The following is a 17,458-nucleotide window of genomic DNA, read 5'->3' on the forward strand; positions in this document are numbered from 1 at the left end:
CAGCCTTTAGCCCTGCAGTTCGAGTGTGGGAAAGCCACTGATGATACCCGGTGATGCGGTCCCCATTTTTGTGCTATATTGATCCTACTCTGAATTCTGGATCACCTGTCACACACTCTTCAGGGATGCCATTTGTTGAAAATTTGCATCTCAGGCCCTTGGAACCTTTGGCCAATACTTAATGGAGTATCTGTCTACCACGACAAGTTAGTTGATTCCTTTGTAGTGGCTGGAAGACGTCGGCAGAGATACACCTGAAGGGGTACAGGTAAATGTACGCTGGAGATATAGTTGGGTAATAAGGTGGGGCATTTTCGTTGTGAGGGTGTCATGTACGATTCCTGACTAGTGTGATGCTTGGCCAGAAGACAGTTGACTCTTGCACATGCAGTCATAGAGATCACACCCTGGCCCGGGTTGCTCGAAGCGTTGTTGGCACTAACCGGCGTTAAATACCATGGAAACCTATAGGTTTTGATACCTCTTAACCAACTTACACATTTACACAATCTATGTTACAAAATCTCACTTTCAGACATGTGCATGCATTGAACTATCCATGAAAATTTGCTTGCCTTGTCATACCAATTAGATCATTTTCCCACTTTTCCCTCAGGTGCAAATATTCCAACTGCTCGCTAGAGTTTCTTGTATAACCGGAAGAGTACAGATGCTGCATGGAAAGTGTTGAAAGAATGGAGGAGTTCGGCAGCAGAACAAATTTGTACACTTTAGCCTTTTATACAACATCCTCAAGATCAACTGTTCTGAGATGGCGAAAACAGCAGTTGTAGAACAGTTTTTGTCTCTAATGTATGCAACTTTTATAAACCAGTGTAAAGAACAAAATAACATTTCATGTGTTCATACGTACCTTTCTACGCGATCAGGTCGGAATAGCATGAGCATGACGGATATTCCGCTTGGATCCATCAACGTGAAGGACCCTCTGAAAACAGTTTTCTTTAAAATGTTCAGAACACGCGACAAAAATACCTTACAGCACGAAATTTGCCAGGTGCGTACGAACAAATCGAAGCCAACAGATCCCACACAATGCAAAGAAATTCCAGCACTATGTTTTGAGATAATGCTACAGCCTTGCACTGTACTGCGACTTGACGGCATTGTTTAGTTCGACACAGCAGAGTACAGTGTATGAAATAGATCAAACTGATCAAGAGCAAATTTCACCGTATTTCCATATGAACATTAGCCATGTGAAGTTTTCATGTTGAGCCTCTGACGTCACTACTAGTAATTTGCAGCCAAGCCTCCTGGCTAGTTTGGTCACAAGGCCAAGTAATGGGGGTCATGAAATCACGAACAAAAACGGTCGGGGAAAAAAGTACTTTCAATGTTCGTAAAGCACTGAAATTTCATAAAGTGAGTAATAAAATAATTATTCTACTCGAAAATGTGGAAAGATTTTCATCCAAGGGGCACTTTAAATTATAGATGTTCACGGAACTGGTAATATTCCTGGAGAGTTGTTGGTAACTCATCATGACAAAACTGAGGCAAGCTTGGATAGGTTGGCAGACTCAGGGTCACTTGTTATTTCCAAATTTACTTTGTCCCAGGTGACTGCCATCATGATGTTGCAGGTGGTCAATACTGTGAGTTTTGCAGTGCCTGTTTGTTACAGATACTAGCTAGGAAGGGGTGTCTGATAAGGGCCAATGGGGGACAGATGATCAGGTCACCTATGGCTGTGATGTTGTCTGATAGAATCATCAGATCAGGGTTTGTGGGGCTGGTAGCATGGCATGAGATGGCATCCACAGCCAAGTGTAAGACCTCGAGTTTGCCTATAGTGTTTACAGTGAAATCACCAAGGCTGGGTGAAAACCGCAACCGAGGCTAAGACAAAAGCAACCAAATGCCGCAGCCGATTTAATTGCAGTAATGTGCTGCAAGAAAATAATGGTTGCAAAGCGTTGTTTAATGTTATAAAATAAAAAACTGTTTTTTACAGCACTGATGCAACACAATGCACTGTCATGAAAGGCTGTTATGTGATGTTCATCTCACTTGGCTGTGACAGAGAACAGAGAATGTTGATACCCTTGCATCATGAGTGATTCTTACATCTTTATATTTAATAATTTCTAAGTTTATCGCTTTCATGATGAACAATTCTCCCAAAGACGTAAAAAGGTCATTTCTTAGAGAAAACTGTGTGTATTATGCGTAACTAGTTGCTGCCAGTGCAGTTTTATACTCTTACGTTTTAAACATGAGCCTCTGGCTCGGGCAACTGGGCAATCATGCCTCATGTATGACAATAAACTTGATTGATTGATTGATTGATTGGACAGGAGATATATTATTTAGAATCAAAAGCACTTCAAATTTTGCATCCTGTCCAAATAGACATTTTTTATTTGGACAGGATGCAAAATTTAATGTTTACGATAGTTTTTGAAAAGCCCTAACCTTGAACTATACCTTTATCTATATATTTCCAAAGTTTGTTAACTAAAGCAACTCCTTTTCGTGTGTTAATTACGATCATTTCTGATTCAAAATATTAAATGACAGGTTATTCAGCAGGTGAGCTTGAAATTCAGAAATATTCATTCCTCTGGATTAGTAAGATTAACTTAAATTAATTAGAGGGTTGGTTTGGTTTACTTCAGTTGGCTGTTGCAGAAGGGATGTCAACCGTGGCACCTATTTGTTGGAAAGTTTCTAGAGATCATACATGTTGTTAAAGCTTTACAGAAACAGCTTATTGGAGTCATTTGTCACACAATCGTTACACACCAGGCTTCATTACTGGATACACATATATGACATACTTATATGTAAGGTTACTATTAGGTGCATAGTGTTTAATTCATATTACGTATTTACCTGTGTATAAGTCAACCCCCATTTTTGATTGCAAAAAATGAAGTTTTCTTAATTTGTGAGTTAAATTTAAACTTAACTTCAGGAACTGTGGATACATGAAAAAATTACAGCAAGTCTATGAAAACATGAATTTTAAAACCAAGTGTTTTAGTTGGTTCTGATCAGCACTTGTGCATCAAGGCATCTTGTCCTTGGGTTTCAAAAAGCCCTCATAACATTGAACATGCAAACCCCAAACTAACCTTTTTCGTTGCTTCGAGATACGTGTACAGTACAGTGTAGAAAGGGCTTTAGAGGACAAGCACAGAAGAAGAATCTTTGAAAATGACTTGAAAAATGATGTGAAACATGCTTATTTTAATTGGTCCACACATGTTAAAACTTGGTTCTCTCACGTGACAAACAAAACAAGAACTCGAACGGAAACACAATGGAGTTTTGAAAAGCCTTTTAATTAGCCAAGTATGTACAGGGTAACAATAAAAAACAGTCCTTACAAACTAGCAAATGACAATTCCTGCATGCAAACGCGATGTATTGTGCCAGGTTACAAAGTAGTTGAATGTTTGTAAGAAACAGAGTTGTCTTTTGAGCTTTCCGCCTTTGATAACGGAAAATTATTTAAAGTCTCTATGTCAAATTTGTGCTCACCTGGTGAGTATCTTTACCATTTAGACTTGGACAATTCCTTTTTCATTTCAGCAGGGATTGCTTACATTTTAAGTCTCTTGTCGCTAAATCAAAAACCGACCTGTCCCACTGTGTTTGTTTATATACAGTATCAAAGTTTAATAATTATGCTAATTCTGAATGAGTTATTCAGCTGGAACTTGTCTCTAGATTTTTTGACCCATGTATAAGTCGAGGGCAATTTTTGGAGCTTCTTTTGAGATCATAAAAGGTTGACTTATACATGGGTAAATGTGGTATAATAATATTGTCATAATTATTTTCATTTATTTTATAATTATTATGGCCACAAAAACATGCTGAGAAATTTTGATCTCTCTATTCCAGAAAACCAGTCAACACATGTAGCATTGCTGAAGAGTTCACAAGACAGAGTGAGGCAAACTATTCCACGAAGACGCACAGGATTCAATGCTGGTGCACTTATTCCGGGCTCTGTTTCAACCATGGTGTCTGTCACAGATTCAGCTGCTGATGAAGAAAAACCAAATACCATTGCATCACCTTCTTTTCAGAACCTGTTGGAGTGTGATGCAAGTTCAGATTATGAAACAGATCTGGAGGAGGACTTCCCGGGTATATGTGATGATTATTTACTGTTTAAAAAAAAAGCAGTTACTGTAATGTTTAATTGGGTTTTACCAGTCATAGCCAAGTGTTTTTAGTCCTGATAAAACACTTGCTGATTAAACACATTCCACTAAAAATATGTCCCTTGGGAGTCTGAACAAAGGTTCAAAATGTGTTGGGAAGATATTAGCATACAAGAAAAACAAGCCAGGCCTCACCACTATTCTTTATGAAGAAGAATTCTAATGAGGGGTGTTTTATCGGGTTTAAAGCTCATGCATGTGACATTTTGTCGATGTTTTGATAGGCTCATGAGTTTTTTTGAATGATTTTGTTTGAGTGCTGAAATAGTGCATTTTTCAATGCCCCTCTCATCAAGTCTGCACCACTTGTGTGGTCCAAAGACAAAAACCAGAGAAAAGCCATCAGAAATGTTGATGACACCACCCTTGTCAGAGTGCAGTCATCAGGCGATTGAAACTTAAAATTTACTTGATCAGTTGATCAAATAAATTTCATGCAAATATTGAAGATACCTTTTGTTTGCTAATCTTTTCATTAAAAGACAATGTTACTAATGCATTATTTAACAAATACTGGTAGATTCCATGTTGCTGTGCATTTGACAACTGTCTCTGCTCAGTACCGGTAATAGATGCACATGACATCAAAATGCGTAGGATAAAAAAAGTGGCATGTGAGGCGATAGCTGGGTGTGTCGCTGATGTTCTTACCACGTTTAGATGTTTTCTGTGATCTACATGTATTACTGAACAGACGCATGGCAACATGGAATCTATTTGTTTTATATAATAAAGAACTAACAGTTTGCGATGATCATGCCTGCAGCTACCGGCATCCTGAATATTGACCAAGTGCTGATTCATTGTTTCTTTCAGTGACAAAAAGGGCATTTGACCCATCAGGGAAAAATTTATACCACAAGTTGTGCAAAGAGAAAGGTACCACCCGTACGAAACGAGCAGATCTGCAGCAGATCTGCAACAGATCTGCAACAGATCTGTTTTGACAAAAACAGATCATCTGCAGACTAATTTATCGTCTGCAGAGTCTGTTTTCAGTCTACTGCAGACGCTGAGCTTGAATACACTTTGCTATGTTAAGACTGCAGACGAAAAACAGACTAACAACAGATCTGCAGATTATCTGCAGCGTCTGCAGATGATCTGCAACACGTTGAAGCCCAAAAACCGGATCGATAGATCATCATTGTATTGTGACTTCGGTATAAACCTTAGTTGGATCAGTCATTACTGGTGTGTTTTGAGATAAATAAAATAATTCGATTGTACAGATAAAACGATAGTCGAAAATTTAAAATGCGTTAGTATAAAGAGGCTTATAAATGGTCAGCCACTTACATACAACGTGTTAGTAAATCAAATGTTACGTCGATTGAACACTTAAATGAAAGGATAAATACTCTTTCAACCTTAATTAATCCTTATTATATAGCAATTAGGCACCCATACCTGACACATTCTTTCAATAGAATTTAAGAGCAGTACTGCAGGGTGCATTGGTGTCAAATTCTCAGTTCCAAACGCTCAGGGAAAAACATTTGATCGATCGACATATCAGTGTTGATAGAACAACGATACGAAAGTTGAAGTCAACACGTGGATGAATCATAAAAAGTGCAATAAGATGGTTAACTTACTGTACTGTGATTATTTTTCTTGCCTACATCATGAGATGTTTTTCTTATCAGTTGTCGTGATTGACGTGAAGGTCATGCCGACGCTGAAATCGAAAATACTCCGGCGCTCCTCAGATCTGATCACTTTTCTGGACATTCAATAAGCTACGGACCCATGAGCACTAAAAGGCCGTTTACACGACAGAAAAATTTGGGGCCGGATTCGTCAAAAAAGCGGTACGGACCCATAAATTTTGTAAAGAAACACTGGAGTTTTCACAGGGCCATAGGCGCCTATGGCCCTGCAGAAACTCCAGTGTTCCTTTACAAAAGTTATGAGTCCGTACCGCTTTTTTGACCGGTCCGCAACCAAATTTTTCTGTCGTGTAAACGGCCTTAATTAAGGAAGTTTCCCTTCTCAAGTATCATTATCTTTGAAGTTCAACATGCTTCAATTTTAGTGCAGGGGATTAACTATGCTCAACTTGATTAGTGGCGTAATCCATCTCAAAATAAGATCATTAAAATCTGCAATCATTCCATTTTTAAAAGTTTTTGTGGCTTTGAAAGTTTGAGTCGTTACTTTCTTATCCCTTTGGAAACATAGACATAGTCAACTTGTCAGTAAAAACGTCGCGTGATAGCGGTAAAAACACTTGTGGTATAACACGATAATCAAGGAGTGACTGAGTTCCGAGGGTCAACGTCACATTTTCTGCCTATATAAGGAACCTTGGACTGGGGGAGCTGTCACTCGTACTCGGTTTATTCGAGACCTCGACCCGTTAACATCGTAGACCAAGGATCACGGCTAGCGACTTGCAGATGATTTTAGACGAAGACAAGGGTAAAAAAAATGCTTGGATCTACTGCAGCAAAACGAGTGAGGGTGAGTACAACGGTCATTTACTTAGCCTGCGTAGCATGGCGGTTTTGTCGAGCCGGGCGGTTTTTCTGCCCTCGTCCGCCTTTATGACTTAGCAACCAAAACCGCCCATGCTACGCAGGCTATCATTGACTAAGAATGCTTGAGCCGAATTATATTTTTGTCAAGTTATTCATTTTACCTCACCGTTTTGTGCCTTGTCTGAAAACCTTTTTGCTTTCGCTTTTTTATTGTAGTTAACTGTTGAGATACCGGAGCATCAAGAGGATGATATTCTCTGTCTTCTTAGGCAGCAAGAAAACTGTGAAGTTGTTTCCATAAGTCCAGTGCTATCTGGAGAAGGTAAATGCTATTTATCACGATTTTCCTTCCTGTTTTAGATTTTATTTCGTCTTTTAATTTACCTACCCGTATCCTCTTCGCACTGTGTGCGCGAGGGAGTTTTCTTTAATTCTTTGGTAAAGGATTCCAGTTACCTTCCGTTCTTCTCCTTAGCTACATTATTTATTTCACTATTATTTCCGAAAAGCGCGCCACCTTTGCAACGAACATCACTTTGAAACTTGATGCCCTTTAGTTTGAGGTTATGTCATCCTTGATCCTGTTTCCGGCAAAATCTAATTACTCATTCATTTTATCGCATGTATGGAGGTTTTCCCATTGGAATATATATAAATTGACTACTATAGCAATACCGTAAATGTACACTGAGTATGATGCTCAGAGACTAGACAAAATGCCTATACAGAACATCGCACTTCTAGCAGCAAGAATCAAAAAAAAAAAAACACAGCAGATTCCTAATACAGTATTTCCACTGTGGTTGCACAATTCTGCCAGTTTCTTGCTGTTCGTCCACAAAAAAAAAATTCCTTTATTTATTTCCAGGCCGCAAACGTTTTGCCGTGCCGCAAGAAGATGGTCCTACGCCACCAACACCCTGTTCGTCTCTTCCCAAGAAATAAGACGTCGGGCGAACTCGCGCCTCCAGCAGAACAGCCACCTACAGCTGAATCTGGAAGAATCGAACAACATGAAATCGCTGTTCGGACTTGTAATTTCTGCCTGCAGACGCCGTGTATCAGTGTTGCGGTGCGGCGAGGATAACGAATCACACCAAACACCGCAAAAATTACAAGTGGTTCTGGAGAACTCTGAAAGACTGTGGGCAGTATCTAGTTTACTCGATCTCGTTTCTGTAAATAACCTGCCAAGCAAACCAAAAAAGCATGCAAAGCCTAGCCTGCGAGCAAGTTCCCTCGTTGCTCGCAGTCTACGCGAGGCTTAGATTCTTGAAAGCAGTGGTTGCTACTCCAGGGTTTTTTTAATTCATTGGAATGCGTTGAAAATGTCACGCTAAGAAAATACTTTAAATTCCTGCTGGTGATATTATTTTGCGTATCTATCAGCATTAATCGTTTACTTTTGATGAATAACAGACCGACTTCCTCTCTCTGTCTTTTAAATAAACGTTGTTTGATTGGTGCATTTTGTGGGCTTTTTTTAAACCGGATAGGCTGTCGTCTGCAGAGCGTCTGCAAATTTGCAGACTTGTTGCAGATCATCGCTGCAGACGCTCTGCAGACATTCTGCAGATATTCTGCAGACATTCTGCAGATGATCTGCAGATAATCTGTAGATCATCTGTAGATTGTCTGCAGATCTGCTACAGATGTGCCAGCAGATCTGTAGCAGACTATAAACAGATCTGCTCGTTCCGTACGGGCAATGTCCATAATTTTGATGTTGTAAAAGTGTCTACATGTGATTAGATTGACTTGCTTTTCAAATTGTTTAAAGAACTAATTTAATCTGGTACTGACATGTAGTTTTAGGGTAAGTTTAGCCTGCGAGCAACCTCTCCAAAGCAAGGCAGGATGGGGAGAGGAGAGCTTGCAATGATCACTGTGGAATTTTCATATATTTCCACCCACAAAGCACGCAAACTTGGTGTTGGGCAACATTGCGGACGATATGGAGCTGGGTATATACATTTACAAGTACTTCAGGCATCTAGTTATATCTCAGAAAATAACAAACACAAACACAAACACTTTATTTCACATTTTCATTACATGGTTTGTAAAACTTATTAAATAATTAGCAACTTAACACAGAATATTCAATTACAATTTAAACTACATGTAAATATTATCACATAGAAGGAAATCCCTAGCAGCTAGATAACTGTAAGGTTTTCGAGCTAGCAGCTAGCTCTTTGAAGGTAGTTTCAAATGTACGGGACATCACAATAACTAGACATACACAACATCATAGAACATACACAATACACATTATATGGCTTAATATTCCAGTGTTTTGTTAGCCCAAAAAAATAGAACTACTCGAAATAAAGACTGACACTGCAATATCGTCATATCCTTGTACACTCATCATTTGCTCATCAAATAAAATAATCAAAGACCAAATGACCGAGGCAATGTCACATTAAAGGCATCAAAGAACTGCAATTTTGCACGGTTCAGCTTGTGTCCACTTCGCCAGAGTATGTAATGTTAAAGGATTCTTCATCTATCCTGCACATCAGTGTTCGCTTGATTGTTGTGGATGAGCGCTCGCCATATAGTGGAAACCTGTACTGGTAAAAGGTAGTCTCAATGGTTTTATCGCATTGGGACAGTCACTGTTAACTTCGAATTTTGTGTGACCTGTGGAAGTAATATTGTTGATTCCCATAAAATTATTATATATCTAGCCCAGTCTTCTCTGATTCTTCTGGCCCTTACAAAAATTAAAAATAAAAGAGCTGATAAATTCAATGCCCCTGTGACCAAAAAATCAATTCTTATTTTTCTAGTTGAATTTCAAAACTATGTCAACTTAACATTAAGCGACCAAATTAAAGTTTCAAGCCTTGATTTCATAAAGACAACTATAAATTTTAAATGTATTTTCGTATTAAATTTTAATGGTGTGCATCACTAACGAAGGGCGGATCTAGGATTTTGGCTAGGGGGGTGCACATGTCAGACGGAAATGCACTGGAAGCCCAATCTTTATATGTTAGACAATGTATAATACATGATTTTAAGAGGGTTAGGGCTGTAGTATGATAAATCTGTAAAAGATGAGGCAAATAAAAATCTAACATAATGCAGTTTTTGTGCTTTTAATATCCTCTAGTAGCTTAATTCGCTTTGCCGTTTTTTAGCTAAGCTTATATTACTAGGAAGAATTATTATTTGCTACGAAAGCAAACTTGCGGTGCAAAAGATCTAACTAATTGGCAAGCATTCACTTCTGGCAACAATTTATTCCGCCAAAACTCCGAAAACTAGCAGTTTTAAGGCACAACGGACCGCTGTCTGTTACAGTGTATTTAGGTTTTTTATTTCGTTTGTAAATTTTAGAATTTTTTAACTAAAACGTTAGTTTTTTGGGTAACCGAGGGGGGTGCACATGCACCCAGTGCACCTCCCCTAGATCCGCCCTTGCTAACTTTAAGATCTTGAGGGAGCTGGATCAAGGAGAAAATGATGTCAAAGGCTCACTAGTTTAAGAAATTAAATTCATTTGTAAGCTGCAGAATTAATATGCAGTACAGGAATTTGGGCTTTCAGGCTTTTAAACTAGCGTTAAATGCAAATATAATAAGCTGTATTCACACGCTAAGATTTTAAGCAAGTGAGCCTTTGACATCACGTTTCCCTGGATCCAACCATCTGAGTTCCAATCAGTCAGTTTTGAACGTAAGTAGTGGCAGACCGTGAAATCCAAAACTTACATTCAAAGTAAACTTCCTTTGCATAAAAGTCAAAGCTCAAAATTTTTTCCAGTCAGGTGTTAAGCAAACACACTTTCAAAATCTGAAGAAAAAAAAAAGTGATTTTTTTTATCACAGGAGCACTGTAAATATCTTTTTTTCTGAACTGATTGTCAGATAAATTGTTTAATATAAATGTTGTGATGCTGTGAATGATTTGTGGTCAATTGTGTATCCATAACACCAGCACAGTCGACAGTAATCTTTTACAGAAGGAGAAAGTGGTTTTCTTCCTCACCCCGCTTTTTTGTCGGAGTAAGCTTAGCACTTGCCGACATACATGTAACTGGAAGTGTTATGCCAAAAGCATCACTATGATAAATTTGTGCAAAACCAGCCTGGGATGTCATCAATCAACAGGACATCATTTTTCAGCCGATGACATTTCGCTTCTCCCAGGAAAGTGGAAATGAAAATTCTACAGTGATCGTTGCAAGCTCTCCTCTCCCTGCGCCACCTCGCTTTAATTGGAGAGAGCTTGCTTGCAGGCTTGGGGAAGTTAAAGTTTGTGATTTTGGACAATACTTATTTAGATGAGGCTTTCCATTTTGACACAAAAAAATTTGTTTTTCCAGGTTTTGGTTTCTGTTGCATATTTTGTTTTTCCTTTTTCACTGGCAAAAATATAGTACAATCAGTTTTTTTTATTTGGAATCTATTCTTCCCCTTCTAATGCGTGTGTCACCACTTTATTTCATCTTTTTGGGCTGTGTAAATACATGTAATTTTATTCTGATCAGTTTATGACTTTGTGTGTGGTTTTTGGTTTTGATCAAGATTTTTTTACAGATTCGCAGTTTTAGGTGTTTTTTTTTTTCTTGCAGTTTCACGGTTCCTAAATGACCGGCCAATTCCTCTTTCTGCAGCCCTAAATTGGCACACTAAAAGTTTGTGCTGCTACTTATTTGCCTATGTTCTCATAGTTATTTTCCATTTTCAGAGCTTGTACCTGTGTCCTATCTTTGTGACCGATTTCACTGTAAAGAAATAGTAATGAAACATCATGGTCTTGGATCTCAGGGAACATTTCCCATTGCTAAAGCACTCATTGTAAGTACAGAAGAATCCAACCAGTCCTGTATTTGAGACCCATGGAGAAGGTCTTTGTTTGATCTTGATTCATTTATGTTTCAGAAAAACACTTTCACCGAGAAGTTGGATTTGACGGATAACTACATTGAATCAGCTGGTGCCATTGCACTTGCAAATATGTTGCTGGATAACTGTTTTATTACAGAGATTGTAAGTACCTATTGAATGTAGAAAGTGTCTGCACACTTTCTGGAGGCACTGTAAAGTCAGTCACTTGGAAGTTACAGAATAGTACAATACAATACAAACTTAATTGACCGCTCCCCATTGGGGCTTTTCAGGGCCAATGGAACACAGTTAACGAAACGACGGAACAGAACAACAACAACTGTTAAGAATCCCAACTGGCCAGAGGCAAACCAGTTGGCTATTTACATGTAAGCGGCGGGTCTAATCTGCAGGTCACGGGTTGCAGGTCATTGTTTCACCAATACAGAAAGTATCCTAAACATTCAGAAAAGCTAATGTTAGGCCTAAAAGCTAATCAAGGTTAGCTTTTAAGAATATTTAGGATACTTTCTGTTTTGGTGAAACAATGACCTGCAACCTGCGACCTGTGACCTGCAAATTAGACCCGCCGATTTATTATTATTTAAACCGAGAATCAATGACTATGCTTTATACATGTACTCCAGATGCAAAGGGGTTTGTTTTTTTCAGATTTCAGACAAAAATAGGGGATTATTGCCTCCTTTTCAAAGCGCAGCCATATGTTATCTCGGAACCAAGTTTTCTAGACCCTCATCTGTTTCTTCCTCATTAGTGCACTGTTCTTCTGTATTTTTTTTCTCTGATTCAATCTGGCCTCCATTTAAAGCAAAAAAGCTATCTATAATACAAATATGTTTTCACTGTGACACTTGATTCTTCACGCTTGGTTGAGCAAGAGACGTACATGCTCAATAGTCTGAGCGTGACTGAAAAGAAAACATGCGATCAAATTCCTCCCACAGTCTGTGTTTCAGCTTGTAATTTTTGTACTGAACTGTATTTCTTCCTCTGTGCCTCCTTCTGAGTTTTTCCCCCAGATTTTGAAGGGGAGAAATTGTCCCCTTGGCTGTTTTTTTTAGGGGACAATATCAGCGTGGGATTGGCGCAGTGGCGCAGCCTGGCTCAAACCCTGTCTGATAGACATTAATTATCATAATCTGAACAAAGTAAAGTAAAAAACAAACTAGTTTGAAAAAATTAATTCTTAACCAAGAAAAATTTTTAACTACAGCATAGCTGACTTCTTGGAGTGAAGTAGATGACACTTTTAACCGACTGTCAGTTCACAATGTACATATTGAAACCACTGTATAAAATATGTTGAATGTGAGAAAAAAACGACTTCAATAATTAATATTTAAATATTTAAAGTATAAGAAAAGTGATGAATAACTGTAGAATATACGTATTACAGGAAATAAATAAATAAATAATAATAATATTATTATTATTCTCTCTGACTTATAAGGTGCAAAGATGTGACCAAACCTGAGCCAATTAAACTTAATTCAGTCCTTTGGAGGGATTGAGAACATTGATGATAATAAGACAGTTGATGCTCCAATAATTGAACTTTTTTTTCAGTCTTCAATTTAGGTATCATTGATATTTCTGTTGTAATCATTCTTAATATCAACAAGATCTGAGCTTTCAAAATGCTGACAGGTTTGTTAAATTAAGGTAATTTTATTGCAAAGGTTTTCTGGAATCTTTGACTTTCCTAATTTTGAAATTTCCATCTCTTAACAAACATGCTGACCTCTTGGTAACTTCTAGACCTGGAAATTAAAACTCTTAGTTATATTTAGACAACGTTTAGGGACTGGTCAAAAAGTATAGGTGGGGGTAGGCCGGAGCAATTGGAAATGTGGCAGGTAAAAACACCTTACTTTTGGCACAAAACTATTTGACCCACCCCTAAATGAAGGCTGAAACTTACATGACCCACCCCCTGATAAAAGATTTTTTTTGTTATATAATCAGTTATACCACATTTGTTTATGAAGTTGTGGTGGTGTTGATTTACGGTTAGGTTTGTTTCTTAACCAGATACAAAAGCATGTAAAACTAACGAGAATCATTATTATTATTATTATTATTATTATTATTATAATATAAAACAGTTCTTGGTGATAATCCAAGAATTATTTTAGTACTTTGTAATTGTAGTCCTGCAGAAGGAACAACATTGTAGTGAAAAGCACATTCATTTTTTACTATATAATTTTTGTATTTGTTAACAAAAAGAGACAAAAGAGAGATTTCTTTTTTGTGATTTTAATTTCGGTTTAACAGTGTATTTTACGAACAACGATAAAATTGTACGTCATTAAAGCTGCCATGCTTTAAATTTATTGTTAGCTATTTCAACAGAATCAAACCCTCGATCATTAAAAAAATGTTTACTTAACAATGTGCCTATTCCTGTTTAAAATAGGATGACCCACCCCCAATGGGTCACTGACAATCGAACGACCCACCTCTTGCTAAAGGCTCAAAAACTGATGACCCACCCCCTTCCTGCTCTGGCCCAGCCCCCCCCCCCCCATACTTTTTGACCAGTCCCTTATCATAAACTTTTATATTTATGACATACTGTACATAATTTGTGACTTGAAAGGTGACACTCGTAATTAAAAGAATTCTGATCAGAACTGAGTAAACAAACTAAACCAATTGAGTGCTAAACTTCTGGCATAGACCAACCAAATCAATGATCATTTTTATTCCTCTATACTTTGGAACTTTTTCCTTGAAGAGAGTATTCAACAGTGTCTCCAAATATGGATGAGATCATCAGTGAAATTGTCAATGACATTAATATTTTATCTTCTAGTTCTTGGTATTACTAGTAATAGTTTACTATACAAACTGAAAATCATCACACAACTGACCAATCACTGATTGTGATCATTTCACTAATTGATTGGTATGGATCTCATTATGCTTTGTTTATCACACTTACATTGACCTCAAGGTTGTCGTTACAATGAGTAGAATTGAACTTAAGCAAGGCTAAAATGTTGTTTTTCAAGGGTGATTTTTATGTATTTCTTTCTTTGTCAGAACTTGTCTGAGAATTTCTTACGCTCAGATGGGGGAGTGGCTTTAGCCAAAGTGTTATTGAAGAACACATCACTGCTGAAGCTAGTTTTAAAATGTGGGTGACTATACAAGTTTTATTGTGCAAAGGATTTATTATTTTTGTTTATTCTACTAGTCATCACAGTTCAACTGTGATATGGTTTGCTTCTTTTTCAAATTCAACTACAATAGTTAAGCAGTGTTTGATAGAGCGGTTTTCAAATGAGTGTCGTAAAACTAAAACCAAAGTAATTACTTTGGCCAATCAAAAAGGACGGAGACAATCCAGTAAACCAATCAAAACTTGAAGTAATTACACATAGCCGACACAAAGCGCGGGAAAATGTGCACGCGCGAGCCACGATTGGTTTTGGTTTCACTTCTGATTGGTTGAAAAAATAGCGCGAGAACTTTGAACCAATCACTGAGTGAAGTAATCATAAACCAAAGTAATTCACTAATTACTTTCCACACTCAATTGAAAACCACTCTATCTGCACCAAAAATAAAACCAGTAAAGGTTTAAGAGTTACGGACCAGTTTTGTAAAATGCTTTAAAAGTATCAAAAATTGTGGTCACAAAATTACTGTCAAGAGCCTAGTTGTTCAAAAACCAGTTAACGGTATCACTAATCCTGAAGCAATTAAATACTAACCCAGGCTTGAATTTTGCCCTACCAAAAATCCTTAACCATGTAATTTTTATGCTAAATGAAATCAAAATTCTACTCAATTTTAGAGGCTAACAATCTTGTGGAAACTTTTTTTGATCAGAAAATGGACTACAATTTACGTTTTCCATAATCCATGAATCAGCTTAATTAAGGACTGTGACTACTGTTGTTATCGTCCATATGTTCTGCGCATCTCAAGATACTTGGGTTTTCTATGGGTGGTGCTTACCAATACATGGATATTTTTGGGTGGCTAAAAACTATGCAGAGAAAGGAGAACAAAGCAAGTGCTCTTGGTATTCAAAAAGATAATTGGCGGTAATGAACCATTCATGTTTCAGAGATAATAATTATTGTTAAGCTTCATTTTGGAAAAGAACACCAAATTTCTTTTTGGATTTCAATAACACTTTCTAAGATCTGTTTTTCCCGCATATTTATAAGCCGCATAAAAGTACCTTTTAATTAGTAGGCACCATCCTTAATCATGCTTTGAACAACTGGGCCAAGGTTTACATATTTTCTTTCTAGCAAACCACTTAACAGACAAAGATGCCAAAGCATTTGCTGAAGCCTTGAAAGAAAACCGTACACTAACACACTTGGATCTCAGCTGCAATGAAATTGGAGAGATGGGAGGGATTTACTTGGGAGCTGGGCTGGTAAGTTATGTCCAGTGTAGCATATTTAATGTCAAATTTATTTTCGTTTCATGAGTAAAAGGTTGGCTCTGATGCAAATTCCCATAAGTTTACATGTTGTTTATCTTGCCAAGCGCACGTTGAATTCTATAAATGAGAGACTAAGAATGAAGGTCATTTTAAATTTTTTGGCAAAGGGAAAGACTAGTGTGTTCAGAGGAATTATCCTAAAGGAACATGATGAAGAACCAACAAACGTAATCCAGTTGTTGCATGTATGGCACCAAGTCCAGGAATCAAAGTTTAAACAAATTTGCAAAAAGTGAAATTTTGTCACTATGCCACACCTTCTCCCAATTTTTTTCCTATAATGAAATATTATTATATGACTAGCTCCATGGGCAGGCAAGATGAACCAAATCCTGTGCTGTGATTGGCTACCCGAGCAGGCAAGATGGAGATATACTGCCCTCTCAGGATTTCTCGCTTGTTCCCACAAGATCAAAAATAATTTTTTGGTGTTTTATGCCACGTAATAAATCCTTTATTGAGCAAGCTTTTTCGGTCAAGTTGGCTGGATATTGGCCTCGACTTTGTCTCGGTCCATAAACACGCAAAAAAAGAATTTGGCCATTATCCAGCCATATTGACCTCACGCTTGGTCAATAATCCATATGTATTGCTATCCAAGAAAAGGAAAAGGAAAACCACATACGTTTAAACTGGCAATTTAAAACTAAACCATAAATACTCTGTTTAGTTTAGCTTAGTCTACAATACTTTGTCCTGGGCTCGGTTGTTCAAGAGCCGATAAACTAATGTCAGATTAAAAATTAACTAAGGAGTTTATCTCTAAATACAAGTATACATGTACTGCTGTAGCTAGGCTGCATTAAGCTACAGTTTGGTCAAATTTGCAAGGATTTTTAAGTTTGGCATGCACTCAAGAATGCCAAACTTGAAAGAGTTTAATTTTCCTAAGCGTGAAGAAAGTTTTACCTAACTTTGATTTTGATTTGACAATATAAACGAGGAAATGAATGGGCAGCAAAAAAAAACCAATATTACGAAGAAATTTTCTTAGAATTCTCATATGCGATGTACGTTTAAAAATGTGAACTTGAAGAAATGGTTTAGAATTTAAAGTATATGAGAGAAGAATATGAAAGTGAAAATTTGGCCCTTTTAGGGTATGAACTATGGCTTAAAACACCTGGATGTCAGCTGGAATTCAATCAGATTTAAAGGTGCAGTCGGCATGGCACAAGGTTTGAAGGTTAGTTACTCAATTGATATTGTTGTCAGGTTGATATTTGAAAGAGATAGCTGACATGGTAAGTGGTATCTTTAGTTACAAAGTGTCTCAGATTATCTTTTTCATAGACAAGTGTAATGCAGTGATATTTCAGTTTTTAAGAGCAGGCATAGCTGACAAATTGATGTCTCAGTTTTCAGGAGCAGGCAAAGTTCAATTGACTGGTGCACGTCTTGAACAGCCAGAGGTTGCAAGTTCAATTCTCAATGACT

At 37.5% G+C, this 17,458-nt stretch overlaps 1 protein-coding gene and 1 long non-coding RNA gene across 2 annotated transcripts in view; both read left to right on the forward strand.

Moving 5' to 3' along the window:
• Positions 1-17,458, forward strand: part of LOC138059874 (leucine-rich repeat-containing protein 74A-like) — a 32,096-nt gene that overhangs the window by 6,182 nt on the left and 8,456 nt on the right. The window contains exons 4-10 of the mRNA XM_068905523.1: positions 3,877-4,125; positions 5,019-5,081; positions 11,390-11,499; positions 11,584-11,691; positions 14,599-14,692; positions 15,822-15,952; positions 17,121-17,207. Of these exons, the coding sequence (XP_068761624.1) occupies positions 3,877-4,125; positions 5,019-5,081; positions 11,390-11,499; positions 11,584-11,691; positions 14,599-14,692; positions 15,822-15,952; positions 17,121-17,207 (842 nt within the window). The remainder of the gene's footprint in view (positions 1-3,876; positions 4,126-5,018; positions 5,082-11,389; positions 11,500-11,583; positions 11,692-14,598; positions 14,693-15,821; positions 15,953-17,120; positions 17,208-17,458) is intronic.
• Positions 6,126-11,382, forward strand: LOC138059875 (uncharacterized). The gene is made up of 3 exons (XR_011134265.1): positions 6,126-6,668; positions 6,902-7,007; positions 7,554-11,382. It is a non-coding gene; the product is annotated as an uncharacterized lncRNA (long non-coding RNA).

Source organism: Montipora capricornis, chromosome 8 (assembly GCF_036669925.1).
Source record: "Montipora capricornis isolate CH-2021 chromosome 8, ASM3666992v2, whole genome shotgun sequence".
NCBI classification, from domain to species: domain Eukaryota; kingdom Metazoa; phylum Cnidaria; class Anthozoa; order Scleractinia; family Acroporidae; genus Montipora; species Montipora capricornis.